This window comes from Tupaia chinensis, unplaced genomic scaffold (genome assembly GCF_000334495.1).
Source record: "Tupaia chinensis unplaced genomic scaffold, TupChi_1.0 Scaffold000214_1, whole genome shotgun sequence".
NCBI lineage: Eukaryota > Metazoa > Chordata > Mammalia > Scandentia > Tupaiidae > Tupaia > Tupaia belangeri.
In genome coordinates, this window is record NW_006159689.1 from 691,181 (window position 1) to 718,842 (window position 27,662).

The 27,662-nt window shown below is 43.2% G+C and overlaps 1 protein-coding gene across 3 annotated transcripts; it reads right to left on the reverse strand.

Moving 5' to 3' along the window:
• Window positions 1–78: 78 nt before the first annotated feature.
• On the reverse strand, window positions 79–26,187 carry LOC102479965 (butyrophilin-like protein 3). 3 transcript variants are annotated; one of them, XM_006147489.3, is made up of 8 exons: window positions 25,944–26,187; window positions 23,153–23,497; window positions 11,137–11,412; window positions 3,658–3,771; window positions 2,174–2,194; window positions 1,663–1,689; window positions 1,363–1,389; window positions 79–697 (listed from the first exon to the last, which is right to left on the reverse strand). In XM_006147489.3, the coding sequence occupies exons 1-8, from the start codon at window positions 25,990–25,992 to the stop codon at window positions 162–164; spliced, it is 1,395 nt and encodes a 464-aa protein (XP_006147551.1). In that variant the 5' UTR covers window positions 25,993–26,187; the 3' UTR covers window positions 79–161. The 3 variants fall into 3 exon arrangements, with proteins under 3 accessions (XP_006147551.1, XP_014442944.1, XP_014442942.1); XM_014587458.2 differs by lacking the exon at window positions 25,944–26,187 and adding an exon at window positions 15,848–15,928 and having other exon boundaries at window positions 23,153–23,240; XM_014587456.2 differs by lacking the exon at window positions 2,174–2,194.
• Window positions 26,188–27,662: the final 1,475 nt, after the last annotated feature.

Here is a 27,662-nt window from a genome sequence, read left to right on the forward strand (position 1 = left end):
ATTATTTAATTTATTTTTATTATTATTTAATTTGACCAGAGAGAGACAGAGAAAGAAGCAAGCCACCAGGTCCAGGACTTGAACCACAAATGACATGTGGGAACCCAGCACCTTAACCCCCATGTCACCTGCTGGCCTCTGGAAACTGAATAATTTCCTTCTCATCTCAGGGACACTGGACAAATGGATATAGGATGTGGATTTTCCCCCTCATAGGTCTGATGCTCAAGGTAGGGCCTCAGAAGTCCGTGAAACGGATGTGTCAGGGTGTAAATGAGGGACTCATCGTTTACATTGAAGAAGGAGATGGCCCCGCCCTCATAGTCCAGGAAGATCCCCACTCGTCTGGGGGGCGTTTTGGGAGAGAGGTTGATGATACTGGGATTGATTGTAAAATAATTTTGGTCTGCCCGCAGTCCAAGGACCCAGTATCCGTTGCTGGGAGACAAAGTCACATACTTGCCCCTCCTGTCCACGTCGTCCCAGCACACTCCTAAGTACCAGTACTCATTGCAGCCCACGTCCACCTCCCAGTAATGTTTCCCGGTCTGGAAGGCCTGAGTCGCCACCACACACTTCCTGGTAAACCTCTTCTCTGTCTGCGGCACATCCTGGGGAACATTCCTGTAGCACATAGCTCTTAGATTGGAAATGTGGAACTGGGGGTGAGCCGTGTCTGGATCCAGCGTCACCTCCACTAGTCATGTTGGGGGACAGAGAAAGAGCATAAATTACTGGAGGGAGGGAATTCTGAACTGGGCTCAGAGGTCACCCTCTCCCACTGCACTGACTCAGGATGGGACCAGGTGAGGTCCAGGAGGCAGAGTTCATTGGACACCATCCTCCAGATCCTGACCCACCACCAGTTTGGACCGGGCTCTCGCCCATGCGTGAGGGCGGCTGTAAGGCCATTGCCTCTTGTGGTACCATCCCAACCCTACTGCTGTGGCGTGCAAGCCAGTAATTGAGTTTGTGGGATTTTCTTTTCATCATCAACTCACGGCACCTGTGTCCTCCACTTCCTGGATTTCACCTGGGACCCTACCTGGGCTGATGCTCCTCCACTGGGGTCTGGCCTGAGAATTACATCTGGGGTAGGATGCACTCTGGACGGATCAGGGCGTCACAGATTCAGCAGCCCCCTCTCACCCCAAACAGCTCTTCTACACCCACCCAGAGCTCTGAACCATGCCTGGCAGGTTTGTCATGGACCTGGCCGCTTGCTTTCTCACTTTCCCTCTCTCTATCTCCCTCAGATCAAATTAAAATAATAATAGTAACGATAATAACAATTAATTAATTAAACCACAAAAACAAAATGGAAAAGGCTTTGTACACCATCATCCAGTCATGCTTTGGTACCTGCATGCTTCCGGGCCTCTCTCCACTCTGGAAATAAGCAGACAGGGCAGGCGTGTCAGTGCTCACAGGGCAAGATGGGGAGAGGGGTTGCCATTCAGGGTCAAGGAGCCACCGTAACTCTGAGGGCTGTGAGGCCTCTCTGCAAAACGTGCCTCGCTCAGGACCTGCTGACAGTTTCCGGGTCGCCATGGGCGACCCTCTGCCCATGCAGACCCCATGAGCCTCGGGTTATGGGATTTCATACACTGGAACTATGAATAGAAGAGATCATTGGGAACAGGGAATAGTGGCTTCTCTCACCTGACTCTCTGTGCATTTCTCTCCATTCTGAAACCAAGAGCAGCAGAGGTTAGTACACCAGAGCAGAGCGTCGGCAACACAGAGCCCAGAGTGATGGCAGAGGGGGATAACGCTCTTACCCAGTTTCCCCTGGAGTGCCCCTGAAATATAATGCAGCCTTTAACCTGTATCACTGGAGAAAGGCTCACATAATCAAGCCAGGGAAAGCTAAGGGGAACCCCACAGGCTCGTCACCATCTGGGGCCGCACACCTGCAGAGCGCTCACTACATCCACTTTTCCTCTCTATATATACCGAGAGGCAAGATTTAGCGACAATTGGAGAGGGGCTGTCCAGACACTGATTCCCATTCTAAAGCCTCTAGATATGCAGGAACCTTGTTAAAAACAAGGAGGGCAAAGCGCTGCTCTTGTAGCTCTGCCTGTGCTTCCTGTCTGGTCTGAAATCCAGATGGGAAAAGCTCCAATCACGGTGCAGGAAAGGACCCCGAGAGCTGTAACGAGTCACTTACTCAATTTTTCCTGGATTTTCCCTGAAACAGAAACAGAGCACTCAGCGACTGACACAGGAGCGTGCGTGGGATACAAACACAGCCAGGGCCCCTGGCTCAGGTGGTGCCGGATGTGGGGCTGAGGATCGGCTTCCCCAGAACTCCCCCCGTGCCCACCCTGGCTCCTGGGCTCTCTAAGAAGAATAGGAGAGATCAGGGCCACTCACACAGAAGAGAATCATGGGACACTAGGGCCCCCCGGGAGGGAAGAACTGAGATTATCAGAGAGAAGTGAGGAGTGGGGGAAGGGATTGTGCGTGTACACTCAGAGGGAGGGTCAGCCCCCAGGAGGAGAAAATTAACTCTTCAGAGTGAAAACTCTGTTTTAGGCTGAATATTACTTTATCTTGTCTTTTTAAAAATTTGTGTATTTAGAGAGAGAGAGAGAGAGAGACCCTCAAATGCTGAAATGCAACGACCCTCTCCTCGGCCGTCCTGGCCAGCCAGGCACTCTGTGTACTGGCCACCTGGGACCAGACTCTGACCTCCGTGTCTACACCACTGCGTCCATGCACTGAGCCTTAACTCGTCTCCAGCTCCTCTGTAAAAAGCCTCTTCAACTACAGTAAAACATAAAAATTTACCAAATAAACCTCTTGGTGTAATTCTTGGAAATTTATATCCACCTTACAGGTTCTGAAAATCGTTCCTCTCCGAAGTCTGGGCCTTCCTTGGTGTGGACAAGGGTGGGAGCGCTGGCATTTGCTGAGGGAATCATGTCAGACCAGCACGGGAGGAAAATGAACACCACGATCTTTGTGGCCAGGGGCGAGGGGTCCTGGAGCCAAGAGCTGTGAAAACTGTCCCAGGAAGTGGGAGAAGCCTTTGAAACAGAGCAAGAACCCCCTAATGTATTTTTTAGGGTTCCTGAAATATAAAGTCCATTTACATTGTAATGACCCGGAGTAAGGAGTAAGTCTTCAGACTTTGGTTATGATAATGACCAACATGGACCAGGACTGAGGGCCATTTGACCTCTAAAACTCTCACTTAAAGGAAAGGTTTTCATTTCAATGTGTAAGATGTTTTGTAGACTGGAAACTGCTGGTAGTGGGCTCAGAGACTCCAGGCTGAATGGTTCCAGACACCTGAAGAGGAATTTGATGATCTGAGGCCTCACCAATCAAGAATGCCCACAAGCTGATCACGCCCTCTTAAACCAATCACCGAACTGATCACATGCCTGGGACCTCTGCCCCTAATTTTGCCCTTAAAAACGCATGTGGGGAACATCTGGGGGAGACCGGGTCTTTTCAGCATGAGCTGCCCACTCTCCTTGCTTTGCGCTTAGCAATAAAGCTGTACTTTCCTTCATCACACCATGTGCCTATGGCTTGGTTTTATAGCGCTTGGGCGAGTGAACCTGATGTGAGTTCGGTAACACCTTGATCCAGGGCCCACCGGACCGGGAGTCAGCCGTGAGCCCACGCTCCTGTCTCACCTACCTTGGGATTTTGAGAATGAAAGCTTCATCCCAATGAGGCCAGCACATGCACCAGAGCAGAGTAATATCAACAAAATAGAAGCCAGACGCCAGGTTGAGGGCTGGAAAAGTGTCTCTGAAAAACAGAGACCCCTTAATGTTTATCAAACACAAACACAGTAAAGGCAATTCGACTCTCACTTAAGGAATCCTCTCATGACCCAGGATGAAAAGGATATGTTTTCAGTAATTTCTCCTGTAACTTTAAAACTGACTTTCTTTTTGCATATAAAATGAGGTCGAGGCTCTGCTTCATTTTCTTCTAGACAGACAGCACCTGAGACGGCCTCGTTTATTTAAGGACTTGACACAGTTACCCCCGCTGTCCCCTGTCTGCATCAGCTCTCTGTTCAGGCGCGGACCTTGTCCTAGTCCTGGGTTCTGGCTGTTGGCCCATTTGTCTCTCTTGTGCCCCACTGACCGGCTCACCTATGGCCACCACAGGGTACATCTGGGTGTTGAATTGAGTTGAATTGCCCTAAACTACTCCGCACTTGGACGGCAAAGTTCGGCGCCAAGCAGTCTCCGCATACGCTTGAGTGCAGCCTAGAAGTCCGCGGGCAGCCTGCGCCGGAGCTGAGATCAGCCCTGCTAACCACGCAGCTGACCCGTCATCACAGCAAGCAATGCCAGGATGCCAAGTCGTGTCCAGACGGGGGCGCACTTCATCTCCGTGTGTCACTTCCTGGCTTCTGGTTATAAACGCAGCTCCTCACCTGGGGGCTGCGGAACCACCTTCAATCCAAACTGCTGCCCAGATCTGGAGACTTTTTCTTGCTCAGCTTCGTTTTGTTACATTTAACTCACCTTTCGTTTTTGGCATTTGCTGTGACACATAAATTTCTGGAATTAATTTGTCAGGTTTTAAAAATATTCTAATGAGTGTTTTCATGAAATTGTATTAAACATGTAGATCCATTCTGGGAGAGCTGCTATCTCTAAAACATGCATCTTCTTATAAGGATGAGTTATAGCTCCTTTCATTTCAGTTTACTTTGGTGTCCTTTATTAAAGTTTTTTTTTAAGAAAAATTATCTAATTTATTTTACATCAGCATAATTTTATTACCAAAAGCAAATAAAAGTAGTAATTCTCAAAAAAACTATTAAAAAAATCTCTCAAATGCATATGATGAATTTCTTTTTTAAAGGGTATTAACATTGTAAATGTTTTTTAAAACAATTATATATTTATTTAATTCCATTTGTTAGTATTATTTATTTATTTATTTATTATTTATTTACTTTTAGAGAGGTTTTTGCGTGCACTCACCAGAAAGACAGAGAGAAACAGAGAGACAGAAAGCGAGAAATCACCCCCCAGGGGGGATGGTCACACCGCAATCCCTTCTCCTCCATTCTCCTCTCGGGATCTTGGGCATGCATGCACACGTGCCCGGCGTGAGTTTAAGCCACCAGGTCCGGGACTCGAACCATAGTTGACTACATGGGAGTTCGGCAATATAGCCGTTTGCTGGTCCCTATTTTATTTGATTTTTTTACACTTAAAGTATGAATTTATTTTGGTAAAAATTTTTTTGAAATTCATACATAGTTTTCCTATTACACATATTTCCATGAGCTTTTTTCTGAAACATTTTTTTCTTAATTAATTAATTTACATTCATTCCCTGAGCAGCATCGTCACAGCATACAAAATGTGATTTCCCATCTGGAACACACTGCGTAGTGGCTTAATCATGCATGTTATGGTCAATAATTTTCCATTTTTAGTTTATATATATATATATATATATATATATATATATACACATACACACAGAAAGACAGAGAGAGGCAGAGAGATAGAAAGCGAGAATTCACCCCCCAGGGGGGATGGTCACGCCGCAATCCCTTCTCCTCCATTCTCCTCTCGGGATCTTGGGCACGCACACATGCCCGGTGTGAGTTTAAGCCACTGGGTCCGGGACTCGAACCGCGGTTGACTACATGGGAGTTCAGCGACATAGCCATTACGCCAACTGCTGGTCCCTCTAACTACTTTCAATAGCAAGTTTAGCTGGTATAATCAAGAAAAGCAGTTTTAACTTTAATAAATCAAAGAAATGCTAAGGAACTTTGCTTAAAACTTAAAGACAGGAAACAGGTTAGGATTCTGTTCAATAGTAGGTACATCAGCCTATTGACAGCTGAAGACAGGACAAAAGTCCTTAAAACCGGAAAACAAAGCCTAGAAGAAAATCAGCAATGGTTTAGCCAAAAGTCACAGAATGCTATTTCACCAGTTCAGTTTCATGTACTTTATCTTCTGTTGTGGTTTGATCTTCCCAGTTAAATTCTGGGATAAAATATTCAACTCCAGACTTGTCCCTATGATTAAGTTGGCCATTTCTTAGTTTTTGAACTCTTGTTTCTGTGTGTCTGTATTTAGTTTTCCTGGTATAGCACTCCCTTGAGAACTTCTTGGAGATCTGGTCTGGTGCTGGTAAATTCTTTCAGGTTTTGTTTATCTGAGAATGTCCTTGTCTTTTCTTCCCATGTAGAGGATAATATTTCTGAGTACAGTATTCTTGATTGAAATTGCTTTTCCCTTAATATTCCCTTGAATATATTTTCCCATTCTTTCCTCACTCTCATTGTTTCTGAGGAGAGGTCTGCTGTTAGTCTGATGGGATACCCTTTGCAGGTAACCTGCTGTTTTTCTCTTGCCAATCTTAGTATCTTGTCTTTTTCTGTGGTTTTGATCAGTTTGACTATAATGTATCTTGGAGAAGATCTTCTTGAGTTGATTCTATTTAGGGTCCTTTGTATTTCTTGGGACTGGATCTTTGAGTGCCTCTCTAGGTTTGGAACGTTTTCTTGCAAAATTTCATGGAATAGATGATCAATGAATGCCCTTATGAGTCTCTTCACCTTCTGGGATACCAATTATCCAGATATTAGGATGTTTGATAGTATCCAGAATTTTTCTTTTTTGAGAGGTTTTTGCCATAGGGTGTGTACGCTTGCCAGACAGACAGAGAGACAGAGAGACAGAAAGCGAGAAATCACCCCCCAGGGGGATGGTCACACCGCAATCCCTTCTCCTCCATTCTCCTCTCGGGATCTTGGGCACGCACGCCCACACGCCCGGCATGTTTTAAGCCACCCTGTCTGGGATACGAACTGCGGTCGACTACGTGGGAGTCCAGCGACATAGCCATTATGCTAACTGCTGGTCCCAGTATTTCTTGCATATTATGCTCATTTTTGGGGGGCAATTTTTTCAGTCTTTGTGGTGGTTTTTCTAGGCCAGTGATTTTCTCTTCTATATCTGAGATTCGATTTTTCTGTGTGATCTAGTCTGCTTTTAACACTTTCAAGGGAGATTTTGACTTCCTGTGTTATAGCCTTTATCTCTGACAGGTCCGTTTGATTCTTTTTTATAGTGTGTCTTTCCTCTTTTAGCTCTTGCAAGAATTTCCTCACCTCCCGGAACCCATCAGCTCCTTTCTCCTTTCTCTTCTGCAGTTTATTGTCTCTCTTCTCTTCCATCTCTGTTAGCTTCGCCATTATTAATATTCTAAATTCTTTATCAGACATTTCCATGATTTCCATTGAACTGTCTGTGGATGAAGAGGAGTTATTCTTTTCCCTGGGAGGAGAGATATTTTCTTGCTTTCCCATATTTCTTGTGGCCCTGCAGTGATTTCTAGTCCTCTGATGGACAGTGTGTTTCTTCCCAATTCTTAGAGTTCAATCTGAGCATTCAGGAGCGTGCAGAAGGAGGTGATCTGGAATCTCTTTGCCATATGATTTTATCCCTTCATGCAGCAGATTCAGTGGGTATTGAGGACTATGTTAACCCTAGTAGTATTTGGATGTTCGGCTATGGTTCCCTTAGATCCATCTAGAAATACAGAGAATGGAGGTTGAGGAGCAGACTGATGAGATAAAAGGAAAAGAGAAGGAAACAGAGAAGAAATAGAAAAAAAAAAGAAAGAGAGAGAAAAAGAAGGAGAAAAAGAAAAAACAACCAAAACAATTTAGCTTTTATTTTTTTTTAAAAAAGCAAAAACTAAAAATCACTAGTTCTCAGGAGCAATGATGGAGTCTCCTTCTGAGGGCCTACCCATTGCCTCTCCTAGAGGGAAGGGGGAAAGGGGATTATTAGCAAGATAAAGGAGGAACTGAAAGCCAAGAGAATACTTAACCTTAAAAAATTTTTAAAAGGAAAAATTACCAAAAAAATGAGAAAACAGAGAGAGAGGCAGAGAGAGACAGAGACAGAGAGAAGGCTAGAGGGGCTCCCTACCACTTGAACTTTGGGGGCTGGAGGCTGAATTATCAGTAGAAAATCTTCATTTCTCTTTTTTCCCTGAAATCACTCCTTTATTAAAGTTTTATAATTTTTTTCAATAAGCATTTTTTCCTAAGGTTTTTACTTTATGGCATGTGCACTCACCAAAGAGAGAGAGAGAGAGAGAGGAACAGAGACAGTAAGAGAGAGAGTAAGAAATCACCCCCAGGAGGGATGGCCATGCCGTAATCCCTTCCTGTATATTCTCATTTTGGGATATTGAGCACACACACACATACACACACACGGACACACACACACGCCCAAAGTGATTTTCAATCCACAGAGTTCAGGACTTGAGCCATGGTTGGCCATATGGAATCCAGGGTTGTAGCTTCTATACCATTTGCTGGCCCTCAATAAGCACTTGAACATATTTTACTGAACTATTTAACATTTTATTTGCTATCATATATGGTATGTTTGCTTTTTCATTGCTCGTGTATAGAAATGCAATTTTGTTTATTAGTCTTATATCACATGGACATGATGAATTCTTTTGTGGACTGAAAAAACTTAACAGTATAAAATTGTTAATTTTCAGTTTATATCGTCATATAACCAGTGAACAATGGCAAATCTGTTTTTTTCTTTTCTAAAAGTTATAACTCCTTTGTCATAGTCTTCCTTAATTACAATGATTAGTACGCCAATACATTGCTGGAAAAATGCTTAATGCTATCATCTTCATTAAGTTCCTGATTTGACATGATAAATCAATATGTATAATATTTTTTGCAAGTATTTTAAATTTTACTTAACATACTGCTTTGTGTGATGTTTGCTGTATTTTGAGATACTTTCTTATTGCTTTCAAAGAGAGTCCTTTCTATTTCTAGATTCACAAATTTTCTTCTATTTCCAGATTCGGAAGTTTTATTTCTATTTATTTACTTATTTTTATTTATTTGAGAGATTTTTGCTATAGGGTGTGTGCACTCACCACAAAGACAGAGACAGAGAGATACAAAGCGAGAAATCAGCCCCAAGGGGATGGCCGCGGCACACTTCCTTTTTCTCCACTCTCTTCTTGAGATTTTGGGCACATACACATGCCTCATGTGAGTTCTAAGCTGCTGGGTCCAGGACTAGAACCCTGGTTGACAGCATGGGAGTCCAGCGACATAACCATTATGTCATCTACTGGTCCCATCTTTTTGTTTTTATTTGCCAGAGTATGCATGTGCTTGTCAGAGAGAGCTAGGGAAACAGAGAGAGAGAGAAGGAAGAAAGCACTCCCCTAATGAGATGTGGTCATACAACAATTCCTTCCCATTTTTCCACCCTGTTGAGATTGTTTAACACACATGGTCACACACCCAGCATGCTTCTTAAGCTTCCAGGTCCAAGACTCAAACCAAGTGATTAACCATGTGGGATGTGGTGTGCTCTCTCTCTCTCTCCTCTTTTTTTTTTCAGGTTTTTATAGGGTAAGCACACTCACCAGAGAGACAGAGGCAGTGAGAAGGAAAGTGAGAAATCTCCCCCCACGGGATGGCCATATTATTTTGGGAATGCACTAATATACTCCTGGTGTGATTTTCAAGCCACCAGGTCTGGGACTCAAATCATAGTCAGCTAAGTGGGAGTCCAGTGCCTTAACCACCTACCTGCTGGCTTGGGATCAGGCTCTCTTAACCACTAAGTTATGGGGTCAGTCCAAAAGAGTTTTAAATAATGAATGAATGTTGCCATTTTTTTTATCTTATTTGCATCTGTCAAGAAATTTAACTTTTTCACCTTTAATTCTTCTAGTCACTATTGCACTTATATATATTCCAATATGAACTGAACTTTTCATTCCAGAGTAAGCTCAATGTGGCTCTGTTTTAATTCATATTGCCATTAGACAGCATTGTTGCAATGATATCATGTCCTAAAATTTTTTTGAAAACTGTTTCATATACCTGTGCTTGGTGAAAGTTTGTAAATTTCTGGAAATGTGGCCTTTGAAAAATGACTACCAATTCAGGTTTGTTCATGTGTAATTCAAATATTCTATACCCTTACTAATTTTAATCTTATTGAATCACTTTAAAACACACAGTATGATGATTTTTCCTTACATTTCTGTGGATATTTGTTTCTATGTGTCAAAGCTATATTATAAGGTGCATATATAGTAAAGATTTTTATGTTTCTCTGGTAAATGAGCTTTTTATATTTATGGGATAACTAGTATGTTTTTTCTTAAAATAATATTTCTTTTCTTGACACCAATATATCTGTTATGGTACCCCTTTGGTTGACATTTGTCTGGTACCAGGGCCAGGGGATAGTACGGTGGTAACACAAGCAGACACACATGGGAAAGGTCCGAGGTTCTGAGCATTTGGGTACACGTGTGTGCCTGAGACCCAGACTGGCTGTGACTCTCTCAGACTAAATAAATTAATAAACGTTGAAAACACATGGGTCTGGTATTTTTCTCACTTTTTAAATGTTAATAAGTAACTCATATATTTCATATTTTTCTCTCAGAAATGCAATGGTTGGTTTATTTTAATCCAGTCTGACATTTTTTGTCTTTTAACTGGCAAATTAAATTTTTTACATTGATTACAATCATTGGCATATTTTAGTTAATTATTCTGCTACTGTCTACATTTTGGGGGGGTGGAGAGGTCTTTGTTACAGGGTGCACGTGCTTGCCAGAAAGACAGAGAAAGACAAAGAGAAAGCGAGAAATCACCCCCCCAGAGGGAATGGCCACGCCGCAATCCCTTCTCCTCCATTCTCCTCTCGGGATCTTGGGCACCCACGCACACGCGCCCGGCATGAGTTTAAGCCGCCGGGTCCAGGACTTGAACCGCAGTTGACTACATGGGAGTCCAGCGATATAGCCATTATACTAACTGCTGGTCCCCAACAATTTATTTTTTTCTTGACCCTAAAGTTAGTTTTATTAAGTTTTCTATATATTGTTTGGAGGTGAAAGAAACACTTACTTCTGCTCCTGGAAATTGTAATAAAGTCTGTTTCCAGTTAATCAAATGTTTATGATTTTCCTTTTTATACCTCATTTGACTTTAACTTTCAAAACTAATCATTAAAATACTAAACAGTTCTAACACAGGGGCTCCTTTCTTCTGAAGTGTCACACAAGAATTCACCGTCCCTCACGCTCCTCCTCCCTTCTCACCTCCTACCAGCACTCTGGACCTGACGGCCGGGCTCTGCTGGGTGAGCTGGATGGAACAGGACACGCTCCCGGAGCCTTCCTGGATGATAACGGACGTCTCCACATCAACCAGCCCGTGCATGTCTTCGTTCATCTTGGAGTGTGCGGGTAAGTCGTGTCCTTGTGAATTTTCCCACCGCACTATGGGCTGAGATAACCAACCCGAGGACTGGCAGAGCAGCTGGATGCCCCCGTCGACAAACCCCATGAGAGAAATGAGAGGCGTTGAGCCCATCTCTGGGGGAGAAAACAGAGCAGGGATGAAAACAAGGATTCTACCCAAGGTCACTGTTGTCCTCGGCCAGGTTCATCAAACCCACTAACATAACAGTCTCATCCCTCTCTTATTCTTTGTCTCACACACCCAAACTTACTATACTTTTCTAAGTTTTCACAGTCTCCATTTATTCAATTCATAGTAATTGTTCCCTGGATAAATCTCATTGGCTACAATACTGCTACTGCACAAAGCTTTTCAACGTGCATTTAGCAACTGCTAGACTATTGATCTTCAAAAAGTTTATGGGAGATTTTTTTTAATTGCACCCAAATAAACTCCTACGTTCCTTTTTTTTGGAGAGATTTTCACTGTAGGGCACGTGCACTCGCCAGACAGACAGAGACATAGAGACAGAAAGCGAGAAATCACCCCTCAGGGGGGATGGTCACGCCGCAATCCCTTCTCCTCCATTCTCCTCTCGGGATCTTGGGCACGCACGCACACACGCCCGGCGTGAGTTTTAAGCCACCGGGTCCGGGACACAAACCGCAGTCGACTACGTGGGAGTCCAGCGACATAGCCATTACGCCAACTGCTGGTTCCCATAAACTCATACTTTAATTCCATTCTTTCGTGAACTTTTTGAAGTTCCCAGTCATTAGATATGATGAAACAAGTATGACAGAGCTTCTTATAAAAACCCGATGACTAAGCAGAAAAGACAGCCGTAAAGGAATGCATTTGATTGCTAGACTGAGTGTCGGGGAAGTCACAGCTTCCTGACGTGACATTCGTATGTGGCTGTGTCAGAGGAACAGGGGGTGCATTCCAGACAGTGGGACGAGTAGATACCATAATGTGGAAACCAGACATGCCACAGTGCTTTCAAGGACCTAGTCACAGTCGGTGTTTCTGGACTGTAAAGTACAAGGAGAAAAGGAACAGACCATGGAGTGGGTGCACTGGCTGGGGACTGGGGATGTGCCTTCAGAGCTGTGGGGCTGTTGGCTGGTTTCCAGCCAGTGGGAGAGGTGACTTGATCTTTATCTTAAAAAGCTTCCATGCAGCAGCGGGGAGTGGGGGCTAAGAGTGTCCAGATGACCACTGATGAAACTCAAGTAAGAGAAGAGAATGGCAGGAGAAGAGAAAAGCTATGAGAGAAGAGAGTGATTTGGGAGTTTGGTTAAATAGAACTAGCTGGAGTCCCAGGAAGTTATAGCCTAACTTCAGCTTACAACTTGGAGACCAAGGTAAACATTCCTTAGAGGTAGCGTCTACTTGATGGTCATTTGTTATTAACTGTCTCCCCACTCCAGGTAGAGATTACCCTCCATGTGCTATTCTATGCTATCCCCCAGATCTCAGCCAGCATATGGAGATTTATAATGTCTGTATAGTGAATAAATGAGTAAGTTCTTTTTAAAAAAAAAAATATTTATTTACTTTTATTCATTCATTCCTTTTATTTTTTAATTTGACCAGATACACACACACACACACACACACACACACACACAGAGAGAGAGAGAGAGAGAGGGGGGAGTGAGAGAGAAAGCAAGTCACCAGGTCTAGGACTCAAACCGTAGACACCCATGTGGGAGTGTCCAGCACCTTAACCACCTTGCCACCTGCTGGTCCCATGAACGGTATAAGTTCTGAGGAAGGAACTCCAAATAAGACAGTGTAGACTCATCTTCCTCTGCTCACCTATCCAAGTAAAAACATAAACCCTAGAAATAACAAAAGGCAGCCGTGAGGGGACAAAGGTGGCGTGAGGAGGGACCGAGGGCCGAGGAGCAGCACAGCAGCCGAGCACCTACATCTACCTCGAACTGAGATGGAGTTGGTCCGGGCAGTCTCACTCCTTCTCCAGGTTACTGGCAGCTCCAGGTGGACACAGTGGGCCAGGAAAAGGACTGAGCAGGAGTTCCACTGACAAGGAGCAGGGCAAGCACTGTCTGTTCCTGTGGGCCGTAGTCTCTCCTCAGTCACTGGGAGACACTTGGGCATCTGACCGGAGGAGTATCCCCACAGGCAGCACTAGAAGTAGTCAGAAGGGCTCCAGGATTAGCAAGTAAATTAAGTGGACCAAAGTGCCCCAGCGATGACTGGAGGATTAACCGGTCTTGGCCAGCAGGTGGCATGGTGGTTGAGGTTCTGGACTCCCACGTGGTTGGTCATTGTCTGAGCTCCAGACCTGGCAGCTTGCCTTTTCACTTTCCTTCTCTCTGTCTCTCTCTGGTCAAATTAAAAAACAAATGATGATGATTAATAAAATTCAATACATAAAATAATTATTTTAAAATAAATTTTAAAATTGTCTTTGTAATCAAAACTGGTAAAAGTAGATTTGGACCCAAGTGCTAAACCTAAACAGAGGATCTACCTGATTAAATAAAAGGTTTAAATAGGTTTAAAAGGGTTTAAAGAGTCTCCTAATAGCTAAAATACCCATATTTCTTTTTCATTAAAAAAATTATCTATTTTATTTTATTTATTATTACTTTTAAATTTGACCAGAGACAGAGAGAAAGGGAAAGTGAGAAAACAAGCCGCTAGGTCTGGGACGCACCTTAACCACCAAGCCACCTGCCGACCCCATAAAATTTCCATATTTCAATAAAAATTACTCATCACATTAAGAACCAAGAAAATATCTATCTCTTGGTTGAATACAATTAACTGATGCCAAAACCAAGATGAATCAATGTTGGAATTGTCTGACAAAAAGTTTTTAAATAGCTATCACAAAAATGCTTTAATAAATGCATTTTTCTTAAAACAAATGAATATACAGAAAATCTTACAAAAAGAAGTTATAGGGAACCAGCAGTTAGCGTAATGGCTATGTCACTGGACTCCCACGTAGTCGACCGCGATTCGCATCCCAGACCCGGTGACTTAAAACTCACGCCGGGCGCGTGTGCGTGCGTGCCCAAGATCCCGAGAGGAGAATGGAGGAGAAGGGATTGCGGCGTGACCATCCCCCCTGAGGGGTGATTTCTCGCTTTCTGTCTCTATGTCTCTCTCTGTCTGGCGAGCACACGCGCCCTACAGTGAAAACCTCTCCAAAGAAAAAAAAAAAGAAAAAGAAAAAAAAAAAAAAAGAAGTTATATAAAAACATTTGAGTATCACATAGCTTAAAATGTGAGAACTGTAATAAAAAGTTTTGAATGATGTCAATAAGTGGAGATGACAGGATAAAATAGGTGAACCTAAGTATGGAACAATAGAATTCACTGAAACTGAACAAGGACAAAACACATTTTAAAAATATACCCTCAAGGGTTAGCAGGTGGTGTGGTGGTTAAGGCACTGGACTCTCACATGGCTGACTGCAGTCTGAGTCCCAGATTTGGTGGCTTAAATATCAAGTTGGAGGGTGTACATGCATGCCCAAAATCCTGAGAGGAGAATGGAGTAAAAAGATTGTGGCGTAGCCATCCGCCAGGGGGTGATTTCTCACTTTCCCTCTCACCGTCTTGGGGACAGCATGCGTCCTATGGCAAAAATCTAGAATACAGCCTCAAGGACCTATCGGAGAAAAACAAAATGACCCAACATTCATATCATCAGTTTCAGAAGGGGAGGATGAAACAGTGGAGCTGAGGAATTCTTAAATTCAGTAAAAGCATAGAACTACACATTCAAGAAACTGAGTAATCACTGAATGCGAAAGACCCAACTAAACTCTCACTTGGAAATATTACAATTCAATCGTTAAAAGCTAAATAAATCTTGAAAGCAACCAGAAAGAAACCATGCATTACATGTAAAGAAACATAAATTTGAATGACACCGGATTTCTCATCAGAAACCTTGAAGGACAGGAAAAAAATAGCACAATGTTTTTCAAGTATTAAAAGAAAAATAAAGTCAATTGCAGTTTTTATTTAGCAAATCAGAATATTCTCAACTGAAGGAAAACTAAGAGAATCTGATGCTCCCAACCTAACCTTTAAGAATAATTTTTAAAGATTTTTCTCGAAAAGAAAGGAAGTGATAAGGGTCATAGGAAATAAGAAATCATGGAAACAGCAAAAATAAAGGTAAATACAATGGAAAGTCCCCACGAAGTTTTTAAATCATACTTGAGGATTAAAACAAAAATTATAACCCCATCTGATGTGATAGTTACAATGCATGCACATTACAATTATCAAGAAAATGTTATTCGAGAGTAGAGAGTGGAAAGGGCTTACGTGGACGTTTAAGACGTCAAGGCCAGTAAGCTGTGATACATTACTGTGTAACTGAAAGGCCCAAGCAGCTGCTAAGAAAACTGGACACAATTATATACTAAAAACACTCCAAATAAGTAAATAAGGAACTCTGAAAATGTTCTAGTATCTCACAGGAGATCCAGGAAAGAGAAACAGACAAAGAAACAGAGAGAAAAAGCAAAAACCAAATAAAATGGCAAGCATAAGCTTTAATGTTTCAATGATTACCTTAAAAGTTAAGGCACAGCTTGGCAGACACATTGAGAAGAATCCGTAAGAATCCACAGCAAATACTATGGCATATCCAGGCTAGGAATAAAGGGGTGGACAAGAGATACACCATGTGGTCACTCTGCAGAGGCAGGGTGGACCCCTCTTCTCCAATTAAATTTGGCTCACATCACACCGAGCTGGCCTGACCGCGTCACTGTCACATTGATGACATCTCCAAGTGTGCACATGCGAGTTGCCAACCTCTATTACCACACAGGAGCCTGCAGTCAGTCCTCACCTCTAACACACGTGCGTCTGTACTAGGAACCTGCTGCCATACGTGTGCCCACAGTTTGCCCTCACAGCTGAGCACGAGCCCACCACCAACTATGCCCCCCATGGCTGTTTGCCCTGGCCACTTGTTGGACATAGATGCCCTGCCCAAGACTCCACACATTCACAGCGACTGTGGCCCACAACTCTTGCTATTGAGGACCACACACTTGCTGCTGCGGACAGCAGCTGCCTGAGCCAAGAGAAAACAACAGCCCTGCCCCAGAACTAGAGCTGCACCCCCACGCACTTGGGGCCTTGTACCTCTAGACCTGGTGCAGTCTGGAAGAGGTGGCTGCTGCTGCAGATGGTCAGCACCTTCGCAAGGTTCGGGGATGAGTAAGAATCAGAAAAACATGACACCACCAAAGAATACAATAACGTCTAGAAATTGGTCCCCCAAATTGAAGATTTAAATGATTGTTTTAAAGCTCAGTGAACTTTAAAATTAGGTTGTCAGAAAAGTCATGACATATTTGTTCTATATTTCTCAAATGCCATTTATTTATATAAAGAACAAATGTCAATCAATGATAGATCATCTATTTTGTTCAATAACCTTTTATCATCTCTCAGTGAGCCTCCTAATTTCTCATTCGTAGAAGGAACTCTTGATTGGTGAAAAACTGAACAAGGTGCTGATTTACAGCCTCATCTGAACTGAATGTTAACCACAAGGAGAGAGATTTTTGCTATGCAGTGCGTGCACTCTCTGGAGAGACAGAGAGACAGAAAGCAAGAAATCACCCCACAGGGTGATGGCCATGGCACAATCTCTTCTCCTCCATTCTCCTCTCAGGATTTTGGGCTGGGCACTGATGCACATGTGTCTAGTCTAAGTTTCAAGCCATTGAGTCTGGGACTTGAACTGCAGTTGACTACATGGGAGTCCAACAACATAACCATTACGCCATCTGTGAATCATTAAACTGGAACCAAGACCATTTGCACACCACATTGTCATAAACAATCCACTTCTCATCACCAGTTATCAGTTGCTTCATAAAAGGATCAATTGGGACCAGCAGATGGCATAATGGCTACATTGCTGGACTCCCATGTAGTCAGCCATGTTTGGAGTCCTGGTCCCAATGGCTTAAATTCACGCCGGGCGTGTGTGCGTGTGTGCCCAAGATCCCGAGAGGAGAATGGAGAAGGGATTGCGGTGTGGCCATCCCCCCTGGGGGTAATTTCTTGCTTTCTGTCTCTGTCTCTCTCTGTCTTTCTGGCAAGCGCATGTGCCCTATAGCAAAACCTCTCCGAAAAAAAAAAAAAATAAAGATCACCTCCCTCACATTTAATGAGCAAATGGTAGACATTTATACGTCTACATGACCCTCTCTGAGTTCGTGAGGAGCCCAAACAACGAGCTTGCTTACGACTCCCAGCTCCTTCAAGTAGTCGTGAGCCTTTGAATGGTGGGCCTTCAACCTTCCTGCAATCTCTCGTGTTGTGTATATGTGGGTTTAACTCTATCAATGTCTTTATTTTGTCATCATCAACCTTGGTGGGGCCCCCTGAGCAAGTAGAGTCACTGAGATCAGTCACCGCATAGAATTTCATGACCCACGGTTGGCACTGATGTTCCTGGAGAGCATTGTCACCGTAAACTACATAACTTTTCACAAGTTTGACTCAAGTTCTTCCCTTTACAGAAGTAAAACAATAAAATATGAAAGTGCACGGTTTAGTCTTCCATCTTCAACTTGCAAAATCTTCAAAACTCAACTGAATGACTCATTTAATTATTTATTTTTATTTATATTTATTTATTTATTTATTTTGGAGAGGTTTTTGCTGTAGGGTGCGGGCGCTCGACAGACAGAGAGACAGAGAGACAGAAAGTGAGAAATCACCCCCCCACGGGGGATGGCCACACCACAATCCCTTCTCCTCCATTCTCCTCTTGGGATCTTGGGCATGCACGCACACGTGCCAGGCGTGAGTTTAAGTCACCGGGTCCAAGGCTCAAACCGTGGTTGACTACATGGGAGTCCAGCGACACAGCCATTACGCTAACTGCTGGTCCCAATGACTCATTTTTTTTAAAGGGTGAAGCTAGACCTGTCAGTTGTCAAACGATATGACAGTAACATAGTTGCGAATGATTCTAGTACTTTCAAAAATGAACTAGCACCATCTGCTGCAAAAATACATCATGACTTTTCTGACAACTCAATACAAAAAAACACAGGGAAACAACCAGTAAAAATGTCTACTAGATCAGTATTATTAATTTGTAATTCAAATATTCTATATTCTTACTAATTTTGTCCTCTTATCTAATCAGCTTTGGAAGGCATGGTACGTAATTTTTCTTTATATTTCTTTTTTTAAAAACAATTATTTTATTTAACTTTATTTATTTATTTATTCATTTGTTTATTTCAATTTGACCAGAGAGGGAATGAGGGAGAGAGAGAGAAAGCAAGTCGCCAGGCCCAGAAAGCAACCTGCCAGGTCCAGACTTGAACTGCAGTCAGCCATGTGGGAGTCCACTGCCCTTAACCACCACACCACCTGCCGGCCCCATATATATCCCAACTTTAGGAGTCCTAAATATATATCTCAGCCTAGTACTGGAACACCTTAAAAGAGCAATTAATCAAGAAAAACAAATAAAAAGGATTCACATCAGAAAGGAAGAAGTCAAACTGTTTTTGCTTGCAGACAAAACAATCTTTTGTAAAGAAAACTCTGGGGAACCAGCAGTTAGCGTAATGGCTATGTCGCTGGACTCCCACATAGTCAACCGCGGTTCGTGTCCCGGACCCAGTGGCTTAAAACTCACGCCGGGCGCGTGTGCGTGCGTGCCCAAGATCCCGAGAGGAGAATGGAGGAGAAGGGATTGCGGCGTGACCATCCCCCCTGAGGGGTGCTTTCTCGCTTTCTGTCTCTATGTCTCTCTCTGTCTGTCTGGCGAGCGCACGCGCCCTACAGTGAAAATCTCTCAAAAAAAAAAAAAAAAAAAAAAAAAGAAAACTCTGAAGATTCCTTCAAAAACTGTTAGAATTAGTAAATAAACTCAATAAAGCTTCAGGATACAAAATAAACATACAAAAATTGTCAGATTCCTAGACATTAATAAAGAACTGTACAAAAAAGAAATCAAGAAAATAATCCTGTTCACTATAGCCACCAAAAAAAATTTAGTAATAAATTTAACTAAAGAGGTGAAAGATCTGTATAATAAAAAGTATAAAACATTGGTAATATAAAATGAAGAAGACAAATAAATAGAAATATATACATGTTCATATATTGGAAGAAAAGTATTATTTTAATTAATTATTTTTTTGGAGAGGTTTTTGCTATAGGGCACATGTGCTTGCCAGAGAGACAGAGACAGAGAGACAGAAAGTGAGAAATCACCCCCCGGGGGATGGCCACGCCACAATCCCTTCTCCTCCATTCTCCTCTTGGGATCTTGGCCTCTCATGCACACGCACCCGGTGTGAGTTTAAGCCACCAGGTCTGGGACTTGAACAGCGGTCAACTATGTGGGAGTCCAGCGACATAGCCATTATGCTAACTGCTGGTTCCCTTTTAGTTTTGTTTTTGTTTTTTAATAAGAGAAATATTCTAAGACATTGGTCTGGGCAATTATTTTTTGAATCTGACTAAAAGACAAAAGTACTGAATATAAATGTAGCTGTATTAACTTATTAATGAATACACAGTATAAAAATATGTCAACTATGACATCAAAAACATGACAGGTGAGGAGTAAAAACTGTTGATTTTTTGGTATGCAATAACGTTTAGTTGTCAATAGTTTACAGTAGAGTTATAACTCTAAGATGGCTATGCACATGTGAGACATACAGCAGGCCCCGTAGCACATGGCTAAGCGCTGTGCCGATGAAGTCAGATGCCACAGAGCTGATCAGGTTTTGAGTCTCAGTCTCAGAGGCTTATGTGCCGGGTGCATGCGTGCATGCCCAGGATCCTGATGGGTGGAGAACTGAAGGAAAAGGAATTGTGTTATGATCGAGCCTTCGTGGGAATGTTTTCTTTCTCTTTCCTTCTCTCTTTCATGTGTGTGCATGCATTCTCTTGCATAATAAAAAAGAAAAAAATGAAAAACAATGAAAGAGACACATAGGAGATACAATACAGAGGTTGGCAGGTGGCATGGTGGTTAAGGCGCTGGATTCCCACATTGCCGACTGTGGTTTGGGTCCAGGACCTGGCAGCTTGCTTTCTCTCTCTCTGGTCAAAATGAAGAATAATAATAAACTAATTAAATAAATAATTATTGAAAAAATATAAACAGAGAGTAATTATTGTGCCCCACATATGTACATTATTTGTCAATTAAAAATAAAATAAAATAAATAGAAACTAAAAGAAACATTAAGAGCAATAAACACATCAAAATAATTTTTAATTAGATAAAATTAGTATGGCTATAGTAAATCATAAAACATATTCAATAAAGAAAATATTCTGGACATGTATTCATCACTAAAAGAAGCAGCTGATCTCACATGGCTCTCTGCATGGTTCAAGTCCTAGACCCAGAGGCTTGAAATCACACTGGGCATGTGTGTGTGCTCAAAATCTCAAGAGGAGACTGGAGAAGGGATTGCAGTGTGGCTATCCCTGCCAGGGTTGATTGTTCACTTCCCCCCTCTCTCTCTCTGTCTCTTTCTGGTGCATGCACAGGATCTATAGCATAAATAAATAAATAAATAAGACAATGATAGTAGGAGATGCCAATAATTCACTTTCAATAATGTATACATCATCCGAACAGAAAACTAGTAAGAGAACATTGGATTTGAACTGCACTTTGGACCACAACCTAAAGGACATATACAGGAAATCTACCCAATAGTGATGAAATAAACATCCTTTCCAAGATGGGTCGTATAGACCACAAAACAAGTCTTAACAGATTTAAAATTGGAATCACATAGAATGGGGCTGGCAGATGGCACCGTGGTTAAGGTGCTGGACTCCCACATGGTTGACCATGGTTCAAGTCCTAGACCTGAGACTCCTTACTTTCTCATTTTCTCTTTCTCTCTCTCTCTCTCTGGTCAAATAATAATAACCATAATAATAACAAATAAATAATTATTTTTAAAAAGAAATTACATAGAGTATCTCTTCTAACCACAGTATAAAATTAGAAATGAATAACAGAAGGATACAGTAGAACATGCTCCTGTATAACTAACCAGAAATTACATAGAGTATCTCTTATAACCACAGTATAAAATTAGAAATGAATAACAGAAGGATACAGTAGAACATGCTCCTGTATAACTAACCAATGTGTAAAAATAAAACTCCACAGGGAATCAAACAAGTATGTAGAGATAAACATAGAGGACACACAGCATATCTGAACTTATGGGATTTAGAAAAAGCAGTTCTGAGAGAGAAATTTAGAGCAATAAGCATCTACATTTTTTTAAAAAAAGAATTATCGGGCCAATAGGTGGTGTTGTGGTTAAGACACTGGATGCTGGTGGGCTATCAGATGGTGTAGTAGTTATGTCGCTGACTCCCACATGGCCACCTACCATTTGAGTCCTGGACCCAATGGTTTACAAATCATGTCGGGGGGGGGAGAAGAAAATGACGTAATGGTTACGTCACTGGACTCCCATGTGGTCTACTGAAGTTTGTGTGTGCTTGCATTCCCAAGATCCCAAGAAGAGAATGAAGAAGGGATTGTGGCATGGCCATTCCTCTTGAGGAGGGAGCTGATTTCTCACTTTCTAACTCTGTCTCCCTCTGCCACTCCAGCAGACACATCCACCCTATAGGGAAAATCTCTCTAAAAAAAATCATGCCAAGTGGGACCAGCAGATGGCATACTGATTACATTGTTGAATCCCACATAGTCGACTATGGTTCAAGTCCCAGACCTGGTGACTTAAAACTCATGCTGGGTGTGTGTGCGTTTCTCTCTTTGTTTCTCTCTCTGTCTCTCTGGTGAGTCCATGTGCTCTATTGAAAAAAAAAAAAAAACCACCAAAAAAACTCCCTAAAAGAAAAAGAGGGAGAGAGGGATAGACACCCTAAAAAAGAATCAAACAGAATTTCTGAGAATGAAGAATACAATACAGGAAATCAAAACCTCCCTTGAAAGTATTAGTAGCAAAAGACAATTATTGTCTATAATTACACTATGCAGAAGGAAGACTCACCAGCTTTAAAGAAAAGGCTCTAATTTAGTCCAAGCAACCAAAAAGAATGGGAAAATAACCATTAAAACAAATGACAACACACAGAAAATTCTAGACATTGTTAAGAGGCTGAATATCTGTAAAATGGGCATTCCCAAAGGTGAAGAAATGGGTAAAGGCATAGGAACTCTCTTTTATGAAAAATCTGAAAACTTCCCAAATCTAGAGAAACATACAGACATCCAGATCCACGTAACACAAAGAACACCAAACAGATCAACATAAGACGATTCCCTCCAAGGCACATCATAGCCAAATTGGTGATCATCAAAGACTAGACAGTATTCTAAAAATGGCAAGAGTTGAGAAGTGGTCACCCCATTAGATTAACATCAGACCTTTCAACTGAAACAATGCAGGCAAGGAAAGAATGGAAATACATATTTAAAACCCTGAAATAAAGACAATTTTAGCCAAGAATACTATACCCAGAGAGATTATCCTTCAAATGGGAAAAACTAAAACGATTCCTAGATAAACAAAAACTAAAAGAATTTATCAACATTAGACTAGCTTTTCAGGAAATACTTAAGGGAATACTCTACCAGGAACACAAAAGGGAGATAAATAGAAATAAGAGATGACAAAACAACTAAAAAAATAACTGATGAAATGATGAGGATAGCGCTACATGCCAAGGTGTAACAAATTGGTGGTGTGGTATTCCATCTTCTAAGTAACAGTCTAAGATCTTAAACTCCCCTCATTAATGGGGTTGTTTTTAAAGTTCAAGATGGTTCTATGGAACAGCTCAGTCAGGAGTCCTCTGAAGTTAGCCACTGACCTGACACCTGCAGCTCCCAGAGGGCCTCCTGCTCATAGGTCTGGGAGCTGAACGAGCAGCCATAGAGGCCGGCGTCCGCGGTGGTGACTTTCTTTAGCACCAGTGTCACACGCCCATCCTTGAAGTCCTTCACCAACTCGCTCCTCCCCCGATAGGCTGGCAGCTGCATGTGCTCCAGGTCCTTCCCACCCTGGTAGAGGTGAACCACGGCAGAGAACCGCTCCCTGAAGAACCGCACTTCCATGGCCTCTGCATTGGTCTCAGGAGAGAGGGCACAGGGGAACACTGCATCCTCTCCCACCAAGACTTGGACAGTATTCTCTGGCCCAATCACGTGCCACTGACCTGTGGAAAGAACACAACCAGTAACTGAGCGAGGGGGCAGAACATTGTCACAATCTCCCTAATGAACCAAGTGGGTGTCACTGTGTGTCTCCTTGCACTTGAGAGAACAAATCCACTTTAGTTAACCTGCTCGGTGCTCAGACAGTCCTGGAGACATGTCTGACTAATATTTCTGTTTTCAAGATGAGGAGACCGTATCTCAGAGAGATCAAGTGAGCGAGACGCTATTCCCAACGCGAATCTTCTCTCAAAAACGCGAATCTTCTCTCTCCCTGCCCATTCCTTCACTGAGGACCCACAACAGCCCTTTATATCTTCTTTCCTAGAAAAAGTCAAGATCTCTCCTTTTTCAATGACCCAAGGCAAGTGGATATTGCATAAATGTCCATTTGGGAGGTTATTTGTTTTCTTGAAACACATGATCGTGTTTTGTAAACATTTTGTGAACACAGTACAGGAGCACGTATTATCTGACTATAGACTAAATGTTTTTTGTGTCTCCTTATTTTCATACCTGCTTATTCTGCCCAGACCTAAAAGACACACTATGATGTGGTAAGGAGAGTTTGCAGGTTTTTTGTTTTTTTTTTTTAAGTTTAGTTACTTACTTCTTCCATGATTAAGAGAGACAGAGAGAGAAAGGGCATCCCTGAGAGGGTCTTGACGCCACAGTCCACTCCGACCTGTCAGCTCCAGATCATGGCAAGTGGCCTGGTGCACTCAGGGAGGTCTCTAGGTGCAAACCCAGAACCTTCCCGTGCTGGCCGGCCTCAGGGAACGCTGCACTCTGTCCCTGACATGTTAACGACCCTGGAGCACATTTTAGCCAGGGAGGGTTGGAGGCAGGGGATGAGCCCAACCTTTCCTAGATCCGGACGAAAGGAGCGTGAGCCTCTGTCTACATGATTCTCCAGAAAGTTCCCCAGAAAGTCCTCAGTGTGACTGAGTTCCACTGCCCTCTCCACTGCGAGCTGCTTGTTAGCATATTTTCATTTAGATTTCCACTGTCAAGCTTCACCCCCTCCCCACTTTTGATTCCCAGCATCACTTCCTAAACAAACCACTCATATACAAGACTTCTCTCTAGATCTGCTTAGAGCAGGGTCCCCAACCCCAGAACAGCCACACAGCAGGAGGTGAGTGGCAAGAGCAAAGCTTCATCTGTGTTCACAGTGGATCCTCCTTGCTCCCTGTTACTGCCTGAACTCCAGATTCAGGTCCTCATAGGAATGTGACCCCTACTGTGAACTGTGCATGCAAGGGAATGTGCACTCTCAAACCACAATCCCCACCGGGTCCACGGAACAGTGGTCGTCTGTGAAACAGGTCTCTGTTCCAAAAAGTTTGGGAACTCAGCCTAAGTCAGCGGGGCTGCCATTGTGCCAGCAGAGGCCTTTCTCTGAGTCTATTTCTTGGGCAGCCCTCCCTCGGGCAGCCCTCCCTACTGACACCTGTCCTGCCTACAGCACCTCCTTCCTCTCTAGTTGTCCTTCCCTGTAGCACGACAGGGAAACGTGTACTACACCCCTGGAGCTCGGCCACGAGTTCTGTGTACCCAGGGTCACGCTGTCCTCGGGGCAGCCCTGCCAGAAGTGCAACCCTAGGTCCTTGTCATGGCAAGCACACTGACACATTAAAAAGCTATGAACCACAAACTCAGGAGCAGAGGAAATGGGAGTGTTCGAAAACGAAGCATTTCTGCCTCTGAGTCATCTGCACGAGGTCCTGAACCTCCCCTGAGAGGCCCTCTCTGAGCAGCACGCGTGGATTCGGCTGTTACTTCTCTTTTCTCAGTGCTGTTTAGCAGGAAGACACGGGTTCACAGGCAGTAAATGGAGTCTTCAAACACAGGAGGTGAACACGGTCGTCTGAGCTTCTCTGTGGCTACTGCCTGCCCGGGTCCCTGCTCCGGTCCAGCTTCCTCTAGCATTTTATTCAGTTACTCAACCTCCTGACCACCAGGTTTTGTACTGAATGTTAATAAAGAGTGGACCTCAGTCTCAGATAGGCCACATTCCAGCAGAGGGACTGGACATCTTCCCTGTCCTCCGGTCACTGATCACACGTCCACAGCTGGGCTCTTGTCTTTTCCTCAAAGTGCTAAGCTGTATCTCACGCCACCCAGGCACTCAGGGCAGAAACCTCCTTTCTTAACCCCCACACTCTGTGTGGGACAAACAGTTGATACACGCAACTCAGCATTCCGGGTGCGTCCCTCCCCCATCGTAGCTCCCACAACCCGGAGCTCTTCCTGCTGCCATGTCTCCCACAGCCCGGTACTGGTAACTGCCAGGCCTGGGTTAGCAGAAACTAGGAGAATCCATAAAACAAAGATGCTCCCGCGTCATCGTGCTGAAATGGTTGTAGCTAAGTAATGAAAACAGTTGTTCAATACGAAGAGAATGGAGAGAGCCCGTCCGGACTTACCTGAACCTATCAGGCTTACCTGACGCCAGCTGGAGGAGCGCGAGAGCCAGCATGAGCACCACGACCATGGGTGGGTCCTGAGGCTGATCTCACGCTGTGGAAACAGATGACGGCAGGCATGGGTGGATGGGTCAGAGATGGGGGGTCAGGCCAGTGGTCGCAGGTGCAGGATTGAGAAAGAGCCTATGATGAGCTGATGGCAAACCCTGCTGTTCTTCTCTTAGTCTCTCTAATGTAGACACAGGAGTGTGTGTTGAGAATATGGGGACTGGACTTTGAGTCATGGCATTTACTGGCAGGCCATAAATATTTATCTCAGACTAAGGAAACAAAGGCTGAAGTGCAGTTGGGACAGACTCAAAGGAGACTTTGTCCTGGGTAAACGGCCATCATGCCTTGGTTAGTGGCAGGGACATATCTGATGCTGGAATATTTGGGGGCTCAGTCTGGCAGAGCTGTGCAGAGGGTAAAGATCTCATTTTGAAAGAATGGTCATGCCAGCAGAGGGTGGTGGGTCTCAGACAAAATGGTAGTGTTCTAGAAGGTGCTGAGGGTAACTCTGTCCTCTGCTTTCTTGTCTTGAGTTCAGAGCCAAAACTCGGATCAGAAGACCAGCTAGGGAAGAAATTGCCGGATGAAGATAGAGTCTTGGTGTCAACGGATACAAAGTATTGGGAAAGTATCAGTGTTGATTCAAGAATGGGGAAAGGCGAAGACGCAGCCATTCAATCATTTATTAGAGGTGGTAAGGCAGTGCCCCCAAAAAGATCATGCAAGCTTTTCAAGTATGTGGAAACCCATGATGATTAAACGTTTACTAGATAAGAAATCAAGTTTCCATGGCTACTATCACGAAAGACACATTCTCTTACCACAGTGCAATTAAGGAAAAAGCTATTTAAAAGTAGGAAGCCCTATACACTAAGAAATTGTTAATGACTCTATTCTAAATAACTCATGGACCTTAAATAAATTTTAATAAAATCTAGAATGTATTTAGAATAAAACAAGAGTGAAAACACTGTCTTTGGCTAAAATCCCAAACATGGGCAATGCCAGTGTCTGGCAAGGATGCGGAGCACCCTGCATTAGAAGACAACCTGACAATTTTGTACAAAGCTGAACACACTTTTACCATGTGATCCAACAATCATACTCTCCGCTACTTTTCAAAAGTTGAAAATTATGTCCACACAAAAGCTTACACATAAATGGTTATGGCTTATTTATTCAGAACTGCCTAAAACTGGAACAACCAACATGTCCTTCAGTAGGGGAACAGGTGAGCAAACTGTGGTACGTCCACACATTAGAATACTGCTTTGCAGTAAGAAGAAGTGAGCTACCAAGCCACAAAGAGACATGAGGAGCCACAAATGTACATTGCTGTGGAGGTAGCCAGTGTAGGGCATGATTCCAACCATATGATGTTTAGAAAAGGAAAGCTACGGAATGATAAAAAGTCACTAATCTCCAAGGGTTTGGGATGGGGGTCAAGGAGGATGCAAATAACAAACTGGTAACATACAGAGCGGTAAACACAGGAGGGGTTTTGGCAGTAAAATTGCTCCATGTTGTTATACTGCTGGATACATAGCATCGGACCTTTATCAAAACCCATAGGGCAGTACAACACAGAGAGCTGTAACAGATACGTCACGTAAATGCACGATAATAGGTGAAATCGTGTGTGCATGGGGGAAGAGTATATGGAAAACCGTGTTTTATCCGCAATTTT